General features: G+C 49.5%; 1 protein-coding gene across 18 annotated transcripts in view; it reads right to left on the reverse strand.

The window, feature by feature from the left end:
• Positions 1–20985, reverse strand: part of CBFA2T2 (CBFA2/RUNX1 partner transcriptional co-repressor 2) — a 60409-nt gene that overhangs the window by 4783 nt on the left and 34641 nt on the right. For 7 of the 18 annotated variants that reach the window (XM_085557946.1, XM_085557941.1, XM_085557953.1 and 4 more), the window contains exons 2-10: positions 11494–11637; positions 8165–8406; positions 6536–6625; positions 5634–5815; positions 4756–5009; positions 4005–4090; positions 2275–2470; positions 550–621; positions 56–246 (exon numbers count right to left, since the gene is read on the reverse strand). In XM_085557946.1, coding sequence (XP_085414072.1) covers positions 56–246; positions 550–621; positions 2275–2470; positions 4005–4090; positions 4756–5009; positions 5634–5815; positions 6536–6625; positions 8165–8406; positions 11494–11611 — 1431 coding nt within the window. In that variant the 5' untranslated portion in view covers positions 11612–11637. The remainder of the gene's footprint in view (positions 1–55; positions 247–549; positions 622–2274; positions 2471–4004; positions 4091–4755; positions 5010–5633; positions 5816–6535; positions 6626–8164; positions 8407–11493; positions 11638–20985) is intronic. The other 11 variants (XM_021546357.3, XM_085557950.1, XM_085557938.1 and 8 more) reach the window with 3 other exon arrangements.

Genomic DNA, 20985 nt, shown 5'->3' on the forward strand with positions numbered 1-20985 from the left:
CCTGGAGGCTCTGCAGCCTTGGAAAGCCCTCCCAGGCTGTCCCCGGGCAGCTCACCTCGGTGGACTCCTCCTGCTCGTTGATGACGAGGAAGGCATCCTCGGTGGCCTGGCGCTTGGCGTCGGCGATGGTCTGCTCCATGCGCGCCCGCTCCGACGCGATCATCTCAAACGCCTTCTGCTCCGCCTCGGCCACCGCCTTCTGCACCTCCGACATGGCCTGCCGCTTCACCTCGTTCACAGCTTCTTCTGGAAGGAAAGAGCAGCCTCACCCACCCACCCTGGCAGTCAGGGAGCCTCCCAGAGCACACAGCTCCAGCAGCGTGTTCCCAGCACCAACGAGCGGCAAGGCCAGGCTCAGTCCCACGGGATCCCCGTGGCACCACAGAGGAGCAGAGCCCTTTGGGACAGCCAGGGTGGGGACGATGGCAGCCAGATGTGCACATCCCAGGGCATTGCTGCAGCTGGGCTCCTGCTGCTCCTGCACACCAGAATGGCAGCATGTGTGTTTTGTGTCCACCCCGGGCAATGCCGGGTCACCCCAACACTCACCGGCTTTTTTCCAAATCTCCTCCGTGACGTAGCCCGTTCCCGACCTGCTGCTGAACTCCCGCAGGGAATCTGCTGGAGCAAGGGACACAGGGAAAGGTCGGCAAAGCCTCATCCCACCCAGCTGCCTCACGTGCCCAGTGGTAGCTCAGGACATCATGGGGCAGGGAAGGATTGACCCATTAAAACTCAAAGCAGAGGATTCCTATGGTTAAAGCCACTCCTCAAACACTCAGATGATAAATTACAACATTTAATTAGCACCTTGCATAATTTATGACTCTATAACCTATCTCCTGTCTGTACTCTAAAACAACAGACAATGCTTATAAATGCATGTTATCCAACTTCTGCACTGTCCAGAGGCTGTGAGCATCAATCTGCACACCAGCAGTTTTCATGAAGCACAGCACTTCCCAATCCCAGGGCAATTCAAAGGCTTGAACTGACGGACAAACTGTCCTCCACGACACCTGGAGATGCTGCTTGATGCTTAACTGAACCTTCTCACAAGAGCAATAGAGCTTGAAAATTATCCCTAGGTCCCACAAGGGGAGAAAGCAACAGCTTTCCAAATTTATATAAAAATTTTTAATTCTATCACCTTTAACAACATGGGGCTGAAGTGTATTAGTCATGATATACTTAAAAATAGAAGGGCTAAAAGCTGGCTATGCCCACCAGGCTGTCACATACACCCACTGCTCCTCAGGCTTGGTGGCAACTGGAACCAGGGGCACTTGGATTCCTTGCAGAAGGATTCACTCTATATTTTGTATGCAAACAAGTAGAATATACATCAAATTGACATTTATTCTTGCTGGAAGAAATCCATTTTTATTACCGAATAATCAGAGGGTTTTTTCCCCAGAACTTGATTTGCAGTGGGTTTGTTTGGATGGAAATCAGAATTACATTGAAATAAATCAACATTTTAGACTTGTTTTTTCTTAGGGTCAAAGCTCTGCATACTGGATGGGGAAACCAGTCACCTTTGATAAAGTTGACTCACGATACAAAAATAGAATTAGTAACACAGGTAGCTATTACACTTACAAAAGCCTTTGGTATTTTTAGAATAAATAGACCTTGACATTTAAAATCCTTCAGGCAAGAGGGACTGGAAGGGGGAGAGTGGTGGAGACTAACACCTCTTCCCTACCTTTTCACCTCCAGCTTTTGACCAACTTTGGCCAGCAGTGACAAGGAAAGCATGAGCAAAGGTGCCTTTTGACACTGACAAAAACTGCTTTCTGTATTGTCTCTCTGCAAATCCTTGAGAAAAATACTTAAGCACTGTGTGGATGTACCAGCCTGGTTTTTTTTTGTTATGGTTTGGTTTATTTTTGTTTTTTAGAAGGCAAAATGGCAAAAGCCCCATTTATTTTATCATCTCTTCTTTTATACCTTAGTTCACTACAGGTGCACCTGACTGGTCATTTAATCAATACATTCCACACGATTGGCTAATTAACAAGACACCCATTTGTAAACAACCTTATGAGAAAAACACGGAACAGATTGTTAAAAACCACCACCTGCAGACTGTTTTAATATTTGCCTATCACTGTTTATCTCCAGCTCCCTAAAGCCTCCCAGGCCTATTCGTGAGAAAACTTATGGAGCTTTCTCTGTGTCTGGCCAGGCTGTCACACCCACGGCAGTGCCTAACCCAGCTCTTCCCACGACGGGCAGGAGTGCCCACCCATCCCCGCGTGCCCAGCTCACCGCTGCCCGCGGAGTCGGCGCTGGCGGGGCTGTGCTGGCGGCTGAGCAGCTCGGCGCCCGCCTTGCGCGGCTCGGCCGTCTCGGAGCAGCGCCGCTTCCAGTAGTTGAGCTCCTCCCTGTCGGCCTCCTGGCAGCGCCGCAGCACCGCCATGGAGCGCCGCGTCTTCTCCACCATCTCCATGATGCAGTTCAGGGCCTGCGGGGGGAAAGGGTCTCAGTCGTGCTGGACTTCACCCCGGAGGGACCGTCCCAGGCAGATGAGACAAGAGCGAGGTGGTTTCGCAGGAGTCAGGATGGTGCCGTGCCCAAGGACACGGCACTAGGGAGGGTCACCACAAGAGGTGGCTCCAGGACACGCTCCTAAAAGTGGAGAGGAAAACCCCACCACTTTCCTATGGTGTGGGAATGCAGGGCTTCCCTCTGGCTGCCCTGGCAGGGGTCAGGAACCCCCCGGGACAGAGCCCAAAGAGACACTGGCTGTGATCTCTGTCCATGCAAAAGAGTTTTCAATCTTACAGGATGAATTACCAGCTCTGAATGTTTGATATCAGTAATAATTAAGTGTGGCGTGGGTGCAAAAGTAAAATTTTAGGATTCTAGATTAGGGGTCCAAAGGAGACAAGATGGAGGAAATTGGGCGTGCCTTGTCCTTTTTCTCCTTCTTCATGCCCTCCATGTCTCACTGTGGTGTTGGCATTTTTCTGTTGGTTCAGGCTGGGGACACACTGTCCAACGTAGGTGACAGATATTGGCACGTTATTGTAAATCCAGCCCAGGGAGTTTCTGGTATTTAATGTTTGTAACATCCCACTGAGGGCAGAGCCCCACACGCTGCCCTGCAGGACAGAGCTGGGCAGAGCAGCAGAACATGTGAGAGATAAACAGAATAAACAACCTGGAAACCAGCACAGACCAATTATGGCTTCTTCTTTGGCAGGGGGACTGACAGACAGAGACTTTCTACAATCTCGGGATCATCAATACCTCAGATTCTGACACTATGGGATTAGGGTTGGTTATGCTGGTGTCAGTGCTCTGGGGTCACAGTCCAACTCCAAATATTCAGCTACTGGGCCTCTGCTCCACCCCAACACCATTCCCTCAAAAAACCCCATTAGCTTTAAACTGTGAGGTCTCTCTGCATTTATGATCAAAGCTGAATTTTAATCCCATCTCTTTAACAGAAACAGCAGTGAAGTGCCTGGAGGAGCTGCCTTGCTCAGAAGGAAAATGCTCAGCATAAAATCTGCCAGAAGCACCAGGTCTTGCTGTTGGTGCCTTTTTTTGGTCCATAAAAGGCTGGCACCTCAGGGAAAAAAAGTCTTAAAATACAGTAATGATAGGTTTACTCATTTTCTAAGTCCCTATCCTGACTGCACTTAGTGCATTCTGTGCACCTTTGCTGCCCAGGGCTGGGGCAGAAAAGATCCCAGCGGGGATAAAGCTGAGTTTGGTTGCTGAGCCAGCCATGGCAGCACCTGGCCATGCTCTGCAGGAGAAGCTCCCCAGCTCCAAACACTTCATCCACACCAATTTTAGTTTCCACTGACCATGGGCAGAGGAAACCTGCCAGGAAGTGCTACAGCTCCTCTCACCATCCACCTGCTTGTTGTGGCTTGTTTCTCCACCAGCCACCAGGAGAGCCTGGATGTGGTATCAACAAGGAAATCACCAACTGGAGCAGGTGGAACACTGGGTTGCTGCTTCCCACAGCCCCTGCTGTTCCTTACATGATCGAGATGCTTCCACTCATCCGCCCACTCCCTCTCTGTCAGGCGGTGATCCACCAGCTCGTCCTGGTAGCCTCCATTCAACCCTGCAACACAACACAGACACAGAGGGATTAGATGGACCAGTGGAGAGAGAAGTGGCCCCAAAGCAAGAATAAAGAGCTCTAGTTCCAGCTCCACAGAGCTGGGATTTAAAAACACATCTCCAGGTGGCAGCTCTACAGGGGTAATTCATGCTGGTGCTTTTTTATCCCTGTCTGCTTCACTGTCTGGGAATTGCTACAATCCACTTGTGGCTCCAGTTCTGACCTGTTTGTGGAGCTGGTTCTCCTGTTATAAACTCACAGCAGCTCAGAGCCCGTGATTCAGGCTGTTGTGTTGGAAACACATCATGCACCTCCCACACATCCCTTGGAGAAACAGGGCAGGGGGTCAATCTCTACTCTCCTGCTTTGGAGCTCTTGGAAAAGTTAATTTCTATTTCCCTGTCCTCTCTTTCTGTCTGCTGGGTTGGCTACACTCAACTCACACACTAAGTCCTTCATCCTCATCCTCAGAGACTCCAGCCTTCATACAGGGAAATACAAACTCTCAATCCTCCTGTCTGTAACTTCCCATGGGGAACTGTTTCCTCTGAACTCCCTGCAAAGACTGAGCTGTGAGGATCTGCCCAGCATCAACCATCTTTGGGCATGAGTGGCCAAGCAGACATCAACACCAAAGCTCAACCAGGAACTCTCCAGGCTCTCACCAAGCCCACTGTGCCTGTCTCGGATCTCTCTGTGCTCCAGCATCTTGCTGGGGTCCCTGTAGAGGTGGGAGGTGGCAATATCTTCCAAGGTGTAGTGCTGGAGGGGTGGTGGGGTGGGGTGGAACTGCCCGCTGGGGTTCATCAGGGGAATGGTGAGGGCAGGGCTGTGCCGGGGCGCGGGGCTGATGGTGCAAACCCTCTTGGCCGGAGGCTCTGTTGGCAGCGGCTCCCTCTCAAAGCTGCTGTCTTCCCTCCTGCAATCACACCAACAGAAACAGGCTTTCCTTAGCATCCCACAAATGTACTCAGAAAGATGCAGATTTGGAATCAGCAGGGTTTGGGCAGCAGTGATTTTACCACGGGGTAAATGCAGAGAGCTCAAACAAATGCGCTCAATTTGTGAGGCGGTGCACAAAGCGACCCCGTGAAAGAAAAGGGTTCAGGATGCCTGAGTGTTGTGATTCATCTCTCTGAGCATGACCAAATTAAAATTTCACAGTTTTTATAAATTTGAGGCATGCTCCACATAATTGCATAACAACTTTTATCTTGGAATAAAACGTGGTGAAAATGAAGCGCATCCTTCCCAGCCCTGCCAATGCCTCCGCTCATTGCTTTGGGGGTGGGAAACTGCTCAGCTCTCTGGCTCAGGCTTTTCAGTGCTACCCAAAAGTCCCTCTGGGACACACCCTGCCTGAAAGAGAAACCCAACCTGAATTCATAGTGCAGTAGGAGCAGTCATTGGAGTCTTAGAACGGCCAGAATAGTTGTTGGGAGTGATAAGATCCTGGATGCTGCTTAAAGCTTTGTCAGCAGCAAAGATAAAACAAAAGTCATGACTTCAACAACTGAGCAGAGTGACAAAAGCTGTTTTTCACCTGTCTGGACTGTGCCTCTTGCCATTGCCATTGACCTCGATGAGCAGCTCGGAGGAGTCAGCGGGAGACGTGGTGTTGGTGTTGAGCAGGATGTGCTCGTGCTGTGCCAGGTACTGGGAGGGCGTTTGCTTGGCAGCACGGGCACAGTGCAGCAGCTCCCGCTGCAGCAGAGGGAGGTTGGCCTGGAGAACAAGCACAGGGCTGGATTACAGCAGGGCAGGGGGGTTTCCAGCTGTTCCAAAAGGTTTGGTCTTCATTAGTACCTCAGAGCAGTAACATCTGTGACCCATGACCCCCACTCAGGATCCCCCAGCTCCTGCTGTCTGCACTGTCAGATTTACCTGTATTTTCCCAGGAGCCTGATGATGATGGTGGACCCAAAATCCTAGTGTTACAGGAAGCACTGTGTGCTTCCAGCATCTAGTTACTCAGAGATGTTATGGAATCCTTATTCCTTGAAGTGCTCAAAGTAAGGTTGGACAGGGCTTGGAGGAACCTGGTCTAGTGGAAGGTGTCCCTGCCCATGGCAGGAGGCTGGAATGAGATGGGCTTTAATGTCCCTTCCAACCCAAACCATCCTGCAATTCTGTGATTTAACCATCCCAGACAGACTCCGTGTGCCAGCACTTCAAACATTCTAGATCTGAACATTTGCAAATAAGATTATAGGCTCAGAAGCTGCCACATGGAGCTTGGTTTGCCTCCTTTATCTCCAGCACACAAGCAGACATATGTGGCACACAGCACAATGACAGCCAGTCCCACACGGCCAGCGCTACGCCCTGTGCAGTCTGTCTTGGGCTCCAGAATTGCTGTGGTGCTTGCAAGGAGAGCTCTCCCAGCAATGTCACAGTGCCAAGGGGCACAAGGAGTGTCAGCAAGCCCCAGCAGCTCTCTGTCACCTTCAGGAAGGGGATCACAAATGGCCGGAGGGGGAAGTTGGTCGCCTCTTGCAGCTTGCAGTGAAATTCCTCGATTGTCACCGTTGAGTTCTGAGAAAAGAAATTAAGAAATGAAATGGCAATTTGTTTTTATTTTTAGACATGTGGGAAATGGCTCCAAATGAACAGAACTGGAAGGGAGACAGCATCTGCCGCTCCAGGACTGACAGTGTTTGCATTGGATCCTGCTGGATGCAGCCAGCAAGGCTCAGGCCAGCAGAGCAGGAATGCTGCACTAGGAGAGGGGTGGGAACTGCCTGGCTCAGCACCCCCCAGCCCCAGAGTGGGAGGCAGAGGCTGACTCCAGGGCAGCAGGACCCAGCTGGCATCTACTGCATGCTGGGGCAGGCTGTGGAGAGTCAGACTTTGATCCCAGCTGCTCAGAACTGCACACCTTCAGTTCTCCTCATCTAACCCATCCATGGAGTCTCATCAGCCCTCTGTTCACTGTGGTCCTCTCCTCTCCTGTCTCCCCCAAGGCTGCTCAGGCTGGGGAATCCCTGGGACAGCAGCATTTGATAATTGCACATACAACACTCAGCCCTGAAGCAATAAGCACAATCTGGGGTGAGAACAACAGCCAAAGGGACCTGGACAGCTTCTCCTTCCCTCCCCAAAAGGGCAGGCTAAGGTACTACCCTACATCCATGTAATTAAATATGCTACATAAATGCAGCAGTAGCATTTTACATCTATTGCTTAAGGCCTGAGAGTGGCCCTGAGGATAAGGACAGACTCAGGTTTGCTTTGGAAGCAGAAATGCTCCAGGCTGCTGCAATCTAGCTCCCTTCAGTGCCTGCTGAGCCTCAAAAGAAAATGTGCCAAAAAGCAGAGCTCAGTGCAGAAGCCCCACTGGGTGCCCCATGGGACCACAGCTGCCCAAGGCTCCAGGGCCTCAGTCCAAGCTCACAGAATGGTTTTGGTTGGAAATGTTCTTAAAGGCCATCTCATTCCACCCTGCCATGGCAGGGACACCTTCCACCGTCCCAGGCTGCTCCAGCCCTGTCCAGCCTGGCCTTGGGCACTGCCAGGGATCCAGGGGCAGCCACAGCTGCTCTGGGCACCCCACCCTCACAGGGAAGAATTTCTTCCTAATATGCAATCCAAACCTCCTCTTTTTCAGTTTACAGCCATTCCTCTTGTCCTGTCATTCCATGCCTTTGTAAAGCATGTGGAGTATCATGTCTAATGCACTGGACAGTATTTCTCCCAGTTATTCTGTATAATGCAAACAATTGATACAATTCTACAGCAAGAATACCTGTTCATTTGGTTTGAAGGGCACTCTCACGGCAGGGGTTAGGAATGAGATGATCTTTAAGGTCCCAAATCAAACCATTCTGTGATTCCATGATTTACAGAAAAGCTTTGTCCAATTCCTTCCAGCTTTCCTTAAGTTTAGCTGCACACAAGCTTGTGCCTAAGCCACTGGACAACAGCTTTTTGAAACATAGCAAAGGCAGGGGAAATTACACCGAGTTTCTCAGGAAGCACAAACATAAGAGTTCTGCTCAGCAAAGATGCAAACAGCTGACATTGTGTGCCAGGACCTGGGGAGAGTCAGGCAGCCTGGGACAGTGCAGGACTTACCACAAGGGCCAGAACAAGGGTCCGGACCTTCTCCCCGATCTCTGGGGAGATGTCATTCCCAAACTGCTGCAGGGTGGTCAGGAAGCGCTTCAGCTTGCTGAGCTGCCGGGCTCCACACGTGGCTGGGAGCTGCTGGTTGGTCAGTGAGGAGGAGGAGGATGAGGAAGGGCCGTTGCTGAACCTCTGGGGTGGGGATGGGGCCCCGTTCAGTGTCGGGGGGGAATGGTTTATTCCGTTGGGCACTGCAAAGGCGAGACAGAAGCAATGCTGAGCACCAGATGGGCACATCCCTGTGGTCTGGTGCTGAAGTGGATCCATCCTCCAGCCAGGAGGCTGCTGCTGCTGCTGAGGGGCAGCTCAGGTGGCTCCACCTCACTGGAGAAGACTGGCAGAGCCTGCCCTGTGCCTGCCATCCCTCCCTGGGGATTTACAGGGAGTTTTGCAAACACAGTTGTTTTTCTCCAACCTGGTCCCATCTGCAACTTTGCCTTCCTGTAAGTGGTGAGCATGTTGAAACAGACTGAAGGGCTGGAAGTTTGGGAACTCGGCAAGGGATTAGGATAAATTGTTGACATCTCCACGCTGTGGTTGTGCAATGTTGAACCATATCTGATGAGCAGCTGTGAACTGAGGCCCCAGCTCGGTATAAACCCAGAATTTCAGAGTGAAAAGCACATCACTGGAAATAGAGTTATAGCAGATCCACAGCGTTTATCCTTAAAAACCCAGCCCCGAATCCCTTATGGATTTAAGTGCTGACAAGGGGGCCACAAAGTATAAAACCATTCCAAGAGATGGTGTTCAGAGAAGTGCTGAAACCACCTGGCAGAGCTGCCCCTTGCCTGTTGGAGGAGCAGAAACTTGTGAGAAAAGATGCCATCATTTCTGCTGCAGTTTCACGAGGATCATAGCAAATCCTGATGAACCCAGTGAGGGGTTTTTCAGAGAAGCCAGGAGGTACTTGAACAGTTAAACCACTCTGGGGCATGCCAGAGTTGAAGGCTAGAAAGGCTCCACACACCTGGACCTTGGCGGTGAGCACAGGAGGGAAACTGAACCAGAGTCAGTTAAGATTCAAGGAAAGATAAGGCTACAGAGACCAACAAAGGTGGTTCCTGCTAACCAAGAGGTGACAGCCCTCATAGACAGATGATGACATGAAGGTGAAGGCTAGCACTGAGAGGATGGAGGTACAAACAAAATGTGAGCTCATGACTTTTGTTATGGAGCAAAGCAACCTGAAAAACTCCTGTTCTTCACACACACTCCCAAATCAGCAAAGCAACAGGGACATCAGGATGTACCCACAGGTACAGCTCCACAGGGTACACCAGAGCTGTGTGAAAGGCAAGGCCTTTCTGGTAATTACTCATAAAGGCCTTTATTTCACTCTAAAAGGGTTATAAATAGGGTGAAGCTGCCAAGAGAAGCTCCTCTCAAACAGAAAAGGCTGTGCAGCTCCGTGCTCTCCGGCGGCCACAACTGAGGCGCTTTCCCCCTTCTCTATTTCACTTCCTCTTATTCTTTCAGATGAAAGTCTGGGGAGAGCAACAGGCTCTATTTATAGCTCAGGAGAAAGGGGCTGTGAGACACCCCTGGGGCTGCGGGGGACCCTCGGGAGAGGCTGCCAAGGAGGGAGCAGAGGATGCTGGTGGCCAGGGGATGCCGTTGGACACGGCTCCGTGACCACGCTGCGTTTTTGGGCTCAGCCCTCCCGACCCTCTGCCAACGGCACCACCACAGGGCAGCTGGCAGTTATCTGATCCTGCACATCACCAGGATCTGTTCCACCACAGACCACACAGCAGAGCTGGCACCTCCACTTCCAGGTGAGTGCACAGTGCTGGAACAAGCAAGGCAGTCTGCCAAGACCAGTGAGATTGCTGGTTTGGGGACAGCAGGATGACAAAATTCCTGGGAACAAAGTCATCATCTAAGGCTACTCTTAAATTCTGCCCTAGGTCCTACACAGTCAAAGGTTTTGCTGCTTCTCCAACCCTGTGCTAGTGATCCACAGGCAGGCATGGCTTTGCTCCACCTCACCTGCCCAAGCCAGGGCAGATCACACCCCCACTGAGTGATCAAGACCCTCTGGTGCAACTGAGAAATGAAAAAGCAAGAATGAACTTCACCATAGGTCACATCTCTCACGTGTCTTGGAAAGAGGCAATTAAGTCATCTGCAATCAGCAGATTCAGGCTTCTTGGCCCTTAACAGCGTGCCAAGCATCCTCATTGGAAAAATTAATTTCTGTCACTTTGCTAATGGTCTTTTTCTGCCTGAGCAAAAGGGGAGCCATTAAAAACGCCTGAGCACATAAAGATGGGGACAATGTGTCTGGTGGGATAACCCAGTGATTAGTGCTGCTGCCAGCACATCACAGTGTGTCCCTCCAGGAGGCTGGGCTGGAAATCTGCAAACCCCACTGCCAGCATGGAACTCTGAGATAGCCCAGACACTGTCATGTACAGCACAGCAACGCAGAACCAGCTAGGGAACACTCTGTGCAGGGAAAAGGGGTGAGGAGAGCATGGAAAATATGTACATGCCATGTGTGGGGGTCAGATAACTTCATGCCCAACAAAGTAAAGGAGCTTTGCTCTGGAACAATGCTTTTAAAAATACATTAAATGGCTTAAATATTGGCTAAAAAAGGAAAAAAAAAGACCCTTTCTAGGCCGTAAGAAAAGGCTGAAGGTCCTTTCCATCCATGGAGTCACCTCTGAGCAACACTCAGCTAGAAGAAGTGGGTGCAAGGCTGTGCTACAGCTGGGCAGGATCAGGACTGACTAGCTTAATAGGAAAGATTATAAAGAGAAGATGGAAAAAAGAGAATCTGGATGGACAGCAAGGAATTTTCAAGGCTGGGAAATTAAAAAAATGAAAAACTTTCTAATCTCAGCTGCAGGAATGCTGTCTGCAAACTGAGATATAGCAGAGTGGGAATTAACTCCTCCAAAAGATAAAGAGGAAAGCCCAGCTCTTGGCTTGCTTGAAGCTGACCTGATAAAAGATTCAATTTCTTAAGGAGTTTATGGTGGAAATCAAGGCTGCACCTGCAAAGAGAAAGACTCAAGACAGCACCAGGAGCAAGGCAGGAGCAGGCAGGGGGGCAAAGGGGGGTTACACAGCCTGTTTTATGTCCTGCATGCGCTACAGAACTGCAGGAAAGCCCCGATGTCCCCTCCCGCACAGCCAGGCAGCATCACCCGCCGTGCCCTGCCTGATGGCTGGGACATCCCGGGGCAGGAGCTCTGTGAGCACAGCCTGCCCTGCTGGCTGCAGCTGCTCCCAGCACAAGCAGCAGTACCGAGCTAAGCCGGGCTTACGTGCAGTCGGAGTGAAGGACACGGGCCGGGGGCCGCCGGCGTTGACGGGGGGCAGCGGCGGCATGTTGGGAGGAGAGGACCTGGACTGTATCTTCACTTCCACGGGCGATCCGGGCATCACTGGCACCCTCTTCTCACCAGCAACTGTACCAAGAGAAGGTGGCAAGGCTTAGTGACAGTCACTGACACGCATTTCCCCGCCCAGCATGCCGGGAACAGTTGCAGGGGTGAAGATAAGAGCTGGGGGAAGTCACACGCTGCTCTGGAGGGCCCCGAGCTGGGGACAGGCACCAGGGGTCATGCCTGTGATGTCTGTGCTCACCATCCCAGTCTCCTGACTCCATCTCCTCACCTCTCATGCCCAAAGATGCTGTTCAAAGTGTTTCTGTCAATTTGCTTTGCCCCTGTTAAAGATCTCTCTGGTACACACCTCGCTGAGCCTTTCCAGAGGAATCCCAAACTCTGGGAGCCAGGCAAGCAGCACTCTGGACTTGGGCTGTGCCAGAAGTGACTGGAATGGGCCTGGGGTTGTAGAGATGAGCTGATATCAGTTACTCACAGCCCCACTCCTGTGTGCAGTCTCTGGTGTCTAATCTACCACCAGCTCAAACTGCAGCTTCCTTTCCAGCCTTGAGGGATGTCCCAGCGCAGGGGAACAGGGTGACCACACTCCCAGCTCCAGTGGCTGGGATCAGCTTCACAAGATAGAAGGAAGAAGCATCCTAACATAATACTGGGATTATTTTTTTTTTGAGAGGGGTGTTTTGGGGTATTTTTGGTTTATAAAATGCAGACAGCTCAGCAGACAAAGCCTAAGGATCTCCAAAGCCAAGTTCCTGTGGGGTGCTCTGTATTGCACTGCCAGTGCCTCCAGTGCCCGTAACCCCAAAGAAATCATCCCTCTGAGATGATGGTCCTCACTCCCTGTCCTTCAAGCTGCCCCTCCCCTTGCTCAATTAACTCACTAACGAGATGTGAGCAGCTTGTCCCCCCCAGGAACATGGTCAGGTCCCAGGCACATCCAGCTGCACCCCAGTTCAGGCTGTGAGGGAGGCTCAACTCAACTTCCACCACTCAGTGATGCAACCTGGGCTTGGGACCACTACCATCTAATTTGTTATCCACAGCTCTTACCAGTATCTGTCAGCTGCAAGAAACTCAGCTTTTGAGCCTGGGCAAACGATGAAATGCTACATTCCTATTGAGTGCTGAATAGGTGGCAAAATTCTGCACTGAAATACAATCCAAACCTGCTACTTCTCTACTCCCAACAACAAAAATGCTGCTTTTGAGAGCAGAGAAAACACAAACTGGCACCTGAGCCCTCGTGCTGCTGCCTAGGATCTGCTCTGTCAGCCCCAGCACCTGCTCAGCCACCGAGCTGCCTCATTTATTTTCCTTATGGCAAGTCATGGGGAATGCCAGCAAGGTAACAAATGAACTTTGTTATTCCCAGCACTTCTTTCTGCTGTTTGCAGGAAGGGGAAGCAGGGATGATACACACTGAACATCCATGTTTTCCTGCCCTGTCAGTAGAGGTGGAATAACTTGGGTTGGAATTGCTACAAAACTCACATCTCAGAACATTTGTGTCTTCAATTATCTAAGCCTGCTTTCAAGAAAAGGAAAAAAATCCAGGCTTTGCTTTCATGAAGTAGAGAGATATTGAAGCCAAGGGAAACTACTATTAATTTTAACATATAATAACTACATTAATCCCATATTGCAAACTACTGTACACGTGCTTCAGCTTCCATACAATTGAACCCTGATGTGCAGACCCTCCCTGTCATTCCCATGCATGAATGTGATATTCAGATGAATAACCATGCATTGATGTAGGAATGTGACATCATTTCTACATGTAGGCACCTATTCCAGCAGGTGAATTTATCAGCAAGAGCAGGGAAAACCCCCTGACTTTCTTTCCTCTCTACATAAATGCAGCAAAACAGTGAAATTTTGTACACAAAGTTAGGGGTATTTCTACCACAAAAAGTCTGAGTTCCCTCACTCAGGCAAGGAAGGGACACATTGCTAAATGACCCAATTTTTTTCTATCAAAATAGCACTAATTGTGTCTCTCCAGCACTCAGTGTCAGCTGCCCGAGGAGCATGCAGGGACCCACTGTCACCACTGCCTCCTCTCCTCCCATGAAGCCCCCTTTCCCAGGTGTACATGGACAACCTGATATTGCCATACTCTGGAGGCCATGAAATACTTAAGTTCTCTCCTATTCCTTCCTAAAATGTTCCTAGGGCACATTAAGAAAGCAGAATTAATTTGGTTAATTTACAGGGAGGGAGATAAATTTCACATAGAATTTATAACCCCAAAATAAAACCAGCTACTGTGTGAGACACCAAAACTGAAGCCCACAAGAAGCAAACACCTTCCTTTCCAAGCCCACTCCAACAGACAAGAAGCAAACAGGATTGTTAAATTTAAAAGCTTCCTGCTAATGACCTGGGGCATCTATAAATGCCGATAAAAAACATCTTTCTGAAGCTCTCCTTTTTTAGCCTAAACATGTCCATTTAATGAGAATCATCTGAGCAAACCAGGCGGTGACCAAGGGCTTGAGTCAGCCTTGAATTGACCTAGGGCTAAAACTGATCCACTGAGTGTCTCCCTGGAGAAAGGCTGCCTTCTTGGTCTCATTCTTTCACTTCCACCACTGGGAAATATTTACTGGCTCACCTAGAGCAGCTTTTCGGTGCTGCCTCCATTTGCACAGGGAGGATGCAGAGATGCTCCTAAAAACGTGTGCAAGTCACTCAGCTGAGTCACTCACCCAAAGAGTCAAATGCCATCAGACTTTGGATGATCCTCTAACAAGGATAATTGTTGTCAGTGACTGAATGCTCCAGGCACCAGAGCAAAATACCTGCCCAAATCCGACACATTGCACTGTTTTCCTACAAAACCTCCTTCTTCCAAACCTTACCTGGATCAGAAACACAAATGCTGTTGTTACTTCTCAAGCAGTGCATGCAGGAGCAGGCCAGACATATTTATGGCACAACACTTCGGCTGTCAAGCTGCCAAATGTCCAAACTTTGCAGTGACACGTGCTCAGCTCTGCGCCAGAACCTGCCCAAGGTGACCAGGGACAGAGGCGGCAGCAATGTGGACACCTGGGTGGGAGAGCTGCCTTCCCAGCCTCAGACACACAGGAATTTCCCATGGGAAGGGGACTCAGAGAAAACAAAACCCAAGGAGATGCTGTTTCAGTCCTGGCTCCACGCAGGAATTCCATCTCCTCCCAGCAGTGGTGCGGATCTCACACTCTCAGCCCCTCGTGCTGCCAGCTGGGCACGGGCAGCTGCAGCCACAGAGCAGCCTGTGCTCCTGCCCTAGATATTCCTGTGCCCCATTTAAGGAGCCCAGGTGTGCAAGAGAGCAGAAAGCCCCAGAGCTGTGAGTACACCTGGAGGCCTCCTTCCCTCCCTCCCCGACACGCTGCAAGGCGCCGGGTTCATCTGGCTCTGCTCTGGCTGGCGGTGTGCACCAGATTTCCCTCGCTGCTCCAGTTGCCATCCTGGCGTAACAAATTAAAAAGGAACATATGTCAGGATTAAGTGCAGCTGATGATTTTCCTTTCTGGAGACGAGGAACAGCAAAGTGACGCAATGGGACAAGACGCCAAGAAAAAATCTGGGGTCTCAACTGATGCTCAGAGAGGTCCCACTCCTGCACTCCCAGCTCTCTTACACCACAGCACATCTCAGAGGGGCAGTTCCAATACCAGCTCCACACAGATCTCATCCTATTTATTTTCTTAAAGAAGTCTTCTCCCTATGGTGTTTAGTACAAAGAGAGTGGTGCTGTGACAGGCAACTTCAGCATTTATTTGCACTATAAACTGTATAAAGAAACTGCTTCATTAATCTCTTCATGCCTGTGAGCTTGAGAAAAGGGAAAAGGCAAAAGAAAAATACCAGCAACAAGTTAGGGAGTATCTCAACTACACTGCAATTTAAATTAATCCTTAAATTCCTTTGGCAATTAGAAAATAAACTAAGTGATGAAAAAGAACTAGAAACAGTGCATGAGGAGAACTGGATGTTACCTTCCCCCAGAAAGCAAGATTAGGAAAAGAGTGACAGTGAGGCAGACAGACACAAATGGTCTCCTCCTCATCCTCTTCCCAAAGTTCAAAATATAATTCAAGGCAGTATCAGGAGGTGCTCAACCCTGCTTAAGAGAAAGCCTTGATCTAGATTCCCTGGCAGTGCCATGGATTTGCTGAGACCCAGGGAAGAGAGGAAGAGCCACTTCTACAGAGCAGAAAATGGGGATAGTTTATATAAATTTACACTGCAGTGTCTGCATGGGCACAATTTAATCCAGTCACATCCCTGAGTGGTATCTTCAAGCCATTCCTGATGCACAGGTAGGATTCCCCCTGATTCCATGGCACAAGAATTAAGGAGGAAGGATGAACCTGCATGCCCTGGGAGTGAATTTGGAGCTGTCATTTGTAAATAAGCAGCAAAGAGTCAGATCTGTGTCTCACCAGCCCATGTGCCAGACTTGAGCTCTCCAGCTTTCTGCAGAAGTCAAACCATGAAATCTCTTGGAAGAAATAAGAGAAAACTACACGACACATGAGACAGCCCTGTGACACCAGCAGCTATGCCCAAGTAAGAGTTTGCTTTTCCCTTTGGCAGCTTGCAGGACAGAGAACACGCTCAAAATCAGCCCTTGTCAACAAAGCTTTTACCACTAAGTGGTTACATTGCAAACCTGTAAATTAACAAAGGTGTTTTTTGAGTAAAAGCCTGTGTACAAGGGCCTGCCCAGTGGTTCAGTCTCAGGAGCGAAAGCATGTAATGATTTCAGACAGAAAGAAGTTTATTAAAGCAGGTATTTTTCAACTTTCATCTGGAACAGGCAGAACACATTCATAACCTAAAAAGCCTCTCCTCTCCCCAAAAAGTTAAAAGCCCCAAATTCATACCTGCTTCTTGAGAGCAAGGGACTGGAGAACTGTCCCAGTAACAACAAAGTCAGATCCAGCAGGAGAAATGCTTTGGTCTCCCACGAGCCAGGTCTGAGCTTATTCCAGAGCCAGTGGACAGACACCCCAAAGGTGATCCAGCAAGGGAGATCAGCCACCCTCCAGCCACACCTGTCTTTGCACTGGCCCTGACACCAGGGTGAGCACTCGGGTTAGGGGCATGAATTATGGACCACCCACAAGTCAGCAAAATGAGCCCTGCCTACAAACAGTCCTTGGAACTTCTTTCCCCACCATTTACACAGATCAGAGTCCCTGGTTTTAGATAAAGCAACGCCAAAGGTGGCTAAATGGATAGAGAGGCCATTGGAAAGAGGGAAATGCCTTTAACAGCCCTCTCTGACCCCAACTGTTCTTTAACTCTGCAAGCAGCTCCATGTCTCATGCTGGAGGGCAGGCCAGGGAAATGCCCCAGCCCAGCCCTGACGGCCCCAGCGAGGAGGATGTGCTGCAGTTGGCTCCTCACAGGGTCCCTGTTGATCATCTGAATGCAGACGAGAGGCAGCATCAGTGTAACCTGACCTGATAATGTAAATAGGGTGAAATGAAATATGGTTCGCCACCTCCCCAGCTTTGGCGAATGTTTATTTTGAATAACATGCTTATCTGCTCCAACTGCTCACCATCTGTTTTCAGTCTCCACCAAGCTAATATTTTTCACATTTAGGAACTGAGAAATGGGAAGAATTACATTTAAATTTTATTAACATCTTTCCTCCGCTCCAAGGTTGCCTTTCCCTCCCCTTGATGGCTCTAAGCCATCTGTAGAGCACCTTTGCAGTTCTCCAAGGCATGCAGATGAGAGGTGATCTACATGCAAAGCAAGAGCAGCATTACTCAGGCTTCCAGAAGATGCCATTTACTGCTTCTCCACTGCAATTCCCTCCCTCACCTGCTTCCAGACAGCTTACCCCAAGCTCAAACTCAAATCACATTGTCAAGGGAAAAGTAATATTTTATCTTTTTGCAGCATTGCTGCATCAAAAAGCGATTGAGAGGGAAGACTGAAGATAAGCATCAGGAACAAGGCAGCCATACAGCAGCTTTCCGAAAAAAAGGATGGTTGGGTCAGTCCCAATTTGGAGGAGAGTGAGACACTGGGAGGTCTGTAGTGAAGATGACTTCTCTCTACAAATATTGACATTTATTTTCTTGTGGGGTGGTTTCTAGAGGTCTTTCTTCACTTGAGTCAACAAAAGGTGATTTACAACCAGCACTGGGGGACATGAGTGTGTGGGATAACCAGGTCACCAGCAAGGGCAGGTCACACGAGGTCCCTGTCCATCCTCCTCCCTCCATGCCATGCACTTGGCCAAGATGCTACTCCAGCAGCAGTGCCAGTGGGTAACTCATATCCCTGTGCAGATATTTCCTCCACACCATGTGATCAGCTTATTTTTACCCCGTTTAGCTTGGTTTTATGGCACATCCCAGCTCCTGAGCTGTAAGATGCTGTGGGAGTGGAGAGGGCTCGGCACCTCTCAGGAGAGCCTTGCATCACACAGGAGGGAGCTGCTGAGCCTAGGATAGGCATTTTATAAATCAAAAATAAACGCGTGTATCTCCATTGCCATCTAGTCCTCTCCCACACACAGCTGTTTCACTTTAAATCCCAATTCAATGTGAAACTCAGATAGAAGAACTTGAAAGAGCAAAGTATGTTATCGTTCACAAGCAGTCCAGAAAGCAGTTAATAAGGGAAATAAGATTAATAATTTATTCCTGAAGGCAGACTGCAGATCTTTATCCGTCTTGCCCTTCAGTGATTTTTATAAAATCCTATTAACGTGCCTGGCTCTAGGAACTCAGCGGTAGCACAGGTTGGATTTCGGGGCAGTTCCCAGGCAGACAAGGCGGCGGCAGCTCCAGCTCTGCCTGTGCCATGGCCCTGTCAGAGCCAGAGCACAAACCTGCCTGCAGGGCACTCCTGAGCTCTGCCCTCCTCTGGGGCCACGGACTCAGCCAGCACCAAACCTGCGGGATGTGGGATTCACCCCACAAACTGTCACATCCAACACGCCCCACAGCTGCTGTACATCAAGCCCCCAGATTCATCTTGCTTCTACAAGAAGACAATCCACGCTGTTGTGGTAATCCCCACTCTCCTGCTCTCTTTCCACGAAGGAGGCAGGGAATAGTTACCCTGACAGCCATTTCCACCCAGGAGCTGCTGCTGCTCTAGCCACCACACCACAGCCATTCCCTTCCCACACCACAAGCATCCTTACAAATAAATTTTGGGGACCCAAGTTAATCCCTTGATGTTCCTGGCAGCAGCTTTTGCCCATCGTTGTCTCAAAGGGATGCTGTGAACTCTGCCAGGAGTCCGAGGTGCCCTGGTGCATGGAACCCTCCTCATCCTCACCAGCTGATTGTTCTGCCCTCATCAGAGACAGCCACCCCAGAGGGAGGCATACATCCTGGAATATGGCCCAGGAGAATACATGCCTGGAAACCAAGGCTGCATTGCAGTTTTAGGATAAGACGCACTTTGAGGGGAGTGACGCAGCCCCCCCAAACCACCCCTCTGGCTGGTTATAACCTGGGACAGGGCACTTGTTCAGCAAAGCCAGAGCTGCTCACTAATTCATTTGCTTAGATACTGCTAAGTATTTTGGTAATTTTTCATTAATTCCTTCTTCCATTTAACATTACAGAATCAAGACTGTTTTTTTTTTTAAATCACCAACTCCCATAACAATATTAAGCAATATTTCCTCCCCTGCACTATTTACTCCTTGGGCTAAAGCACTCAGAATGAAAAATGAAAGCAGTTACAGATATCAAACGGGCAATTATCACAATCATGGCAAAAAATTAGTTCTTAGAAGTATCAGCCTGCTGCAGTACTCTCCAAAGCCTCCGACTCTGAGCGGAACAACGGTGGCAGGAGCAAAGTTTCCAGATGGGAACATCTGTGTCTCATTTGCCTCAGGGAAGAAAACACCAGGAAGATTAACGGCTCCCGAGGCTGGTGGAGCCCAGACACAACACGTACAGAAGGGATACCATGGAGAAAAGCTTGGAGCAACAGCCTGCTATCAAAGATTGGGGTTTTTTATTTAATGAGCATTTTGCAGCGCTTCTGCACGTGGGGAAATGAGATGTCAGGGCAAAAGAGAGCTTGGGTTTTACTTATTGTAAATGCTGTGTAGAGTGAATTTATGCTTGTATTAAAAAAATAAAATAAAAGCAGCACTTTTACCATCTCAGATATTTTAAGATAGAAACATTAATTTTAAGAGTTGGCTTTAAGGGGTTACACTCCTAAAAGGTCTGAAATTGCTCCCTGCCCAGAGCATCAAGGCCATGGATTCACCCCTCTGGGGTCCAGTGAACACCAACTTTACACCAGAGAGTAAGAAGTGATCCAACAAGTGGGAAACTCATGGTTGAAAGATCGAGTCTCCCCTGGCAATGGCAGTAAAAACCTGTTTCCCTTAGGAGCATTCCTTAAATTCTGCCACAGTTTAGGGACCACATTTCCGAAGGTGGGCAGGCGTATAATCCACAGGTTATACAGAAGAACAACTGAGCACTGTAATTTTGAGAGTGCAAATCTGTTTTTTCATTCTGCCTAGGCTAAATGGAGTTTATTTACCATGGAGTAAATAAAACTGGAACTTTTGTACCTGTAAAACTTTGGGAGGTCCAAGAGAGGGGAAACACAGTGAAACAAGCTCTAAGTTTAGAAGGCATTTTCCACCTTAACAGAGGCTTCGAGACAGCCTTTAGGACATGATTTTATCTAGCCCTCATAAATCCTTTTGAAACTTGGACTGCTGGCCATTTAACAAGCAGCTCCACCCTTCTCCTGCTCTCCAGATGAAACACATTCGCACTGGGCTCCATTTTGTTCCCTCCTTCTCCGACCCAGCAGCACCAGCAAAGCACCAGAGCCTGGGGAACCGTGGTTAATTGGCATCCTCTAATTACTAATTAGCTCCAAGGGGCTCTCTGCAGCTCCAAACAGTCAATGGGAATGCATCCACGGGTTTAAACAGGCTTGGGAAAAGCAGAGCTGCTGGAGCAGGCTCTGAGGAGTGACCCACGGAACGGCACAGAGAACCCAAGGCTCCCCATGGAGGATCCACCACTGCAGCCCTTGCTGGGCTCTCAGGAGCGGCTCCGGAGGAGCCTCAGGGAGGGTTACAGGGCTCTCTCATCTGAGGGGAGCATTCCCAGGGGGTTCTGCCTGCTCTGCAGCTTCTGCACAAGCACCTCTCGCACAGATGCTGCAATTAGAGGTGTCTGAGCAGAGTTTGTGGTTTAAAAATCCATCATATGAGATTTAAAGCACAAATTCATCCCACCAGCACTCCACAAACTGCATTTAGGACTCTGAGCCTCCTCGCTACCTGACTTTACCAAAAGAGATGAAGAGAGGACAATGTGCACAGAGCACATCCCTGCAGGAGCTGATGGCCACCAGTGCAGCGAGGCCACAGCTCCCACTCTGCAGCACTGC

The sequence above is a fragment of the Lonchura striata genome, chromosome 20, assembly GCF_050655825.1.
Source record: "Lonchura striata isolate lonStrDom1 chromosome 20, ASM5065582v1, whole genome shotgun sequence".
NCBI lineage: Eukaryota > Metazoa > Chordata > Aves > Passeriformes > Estrildidae > Lonchura > Lonchura striata.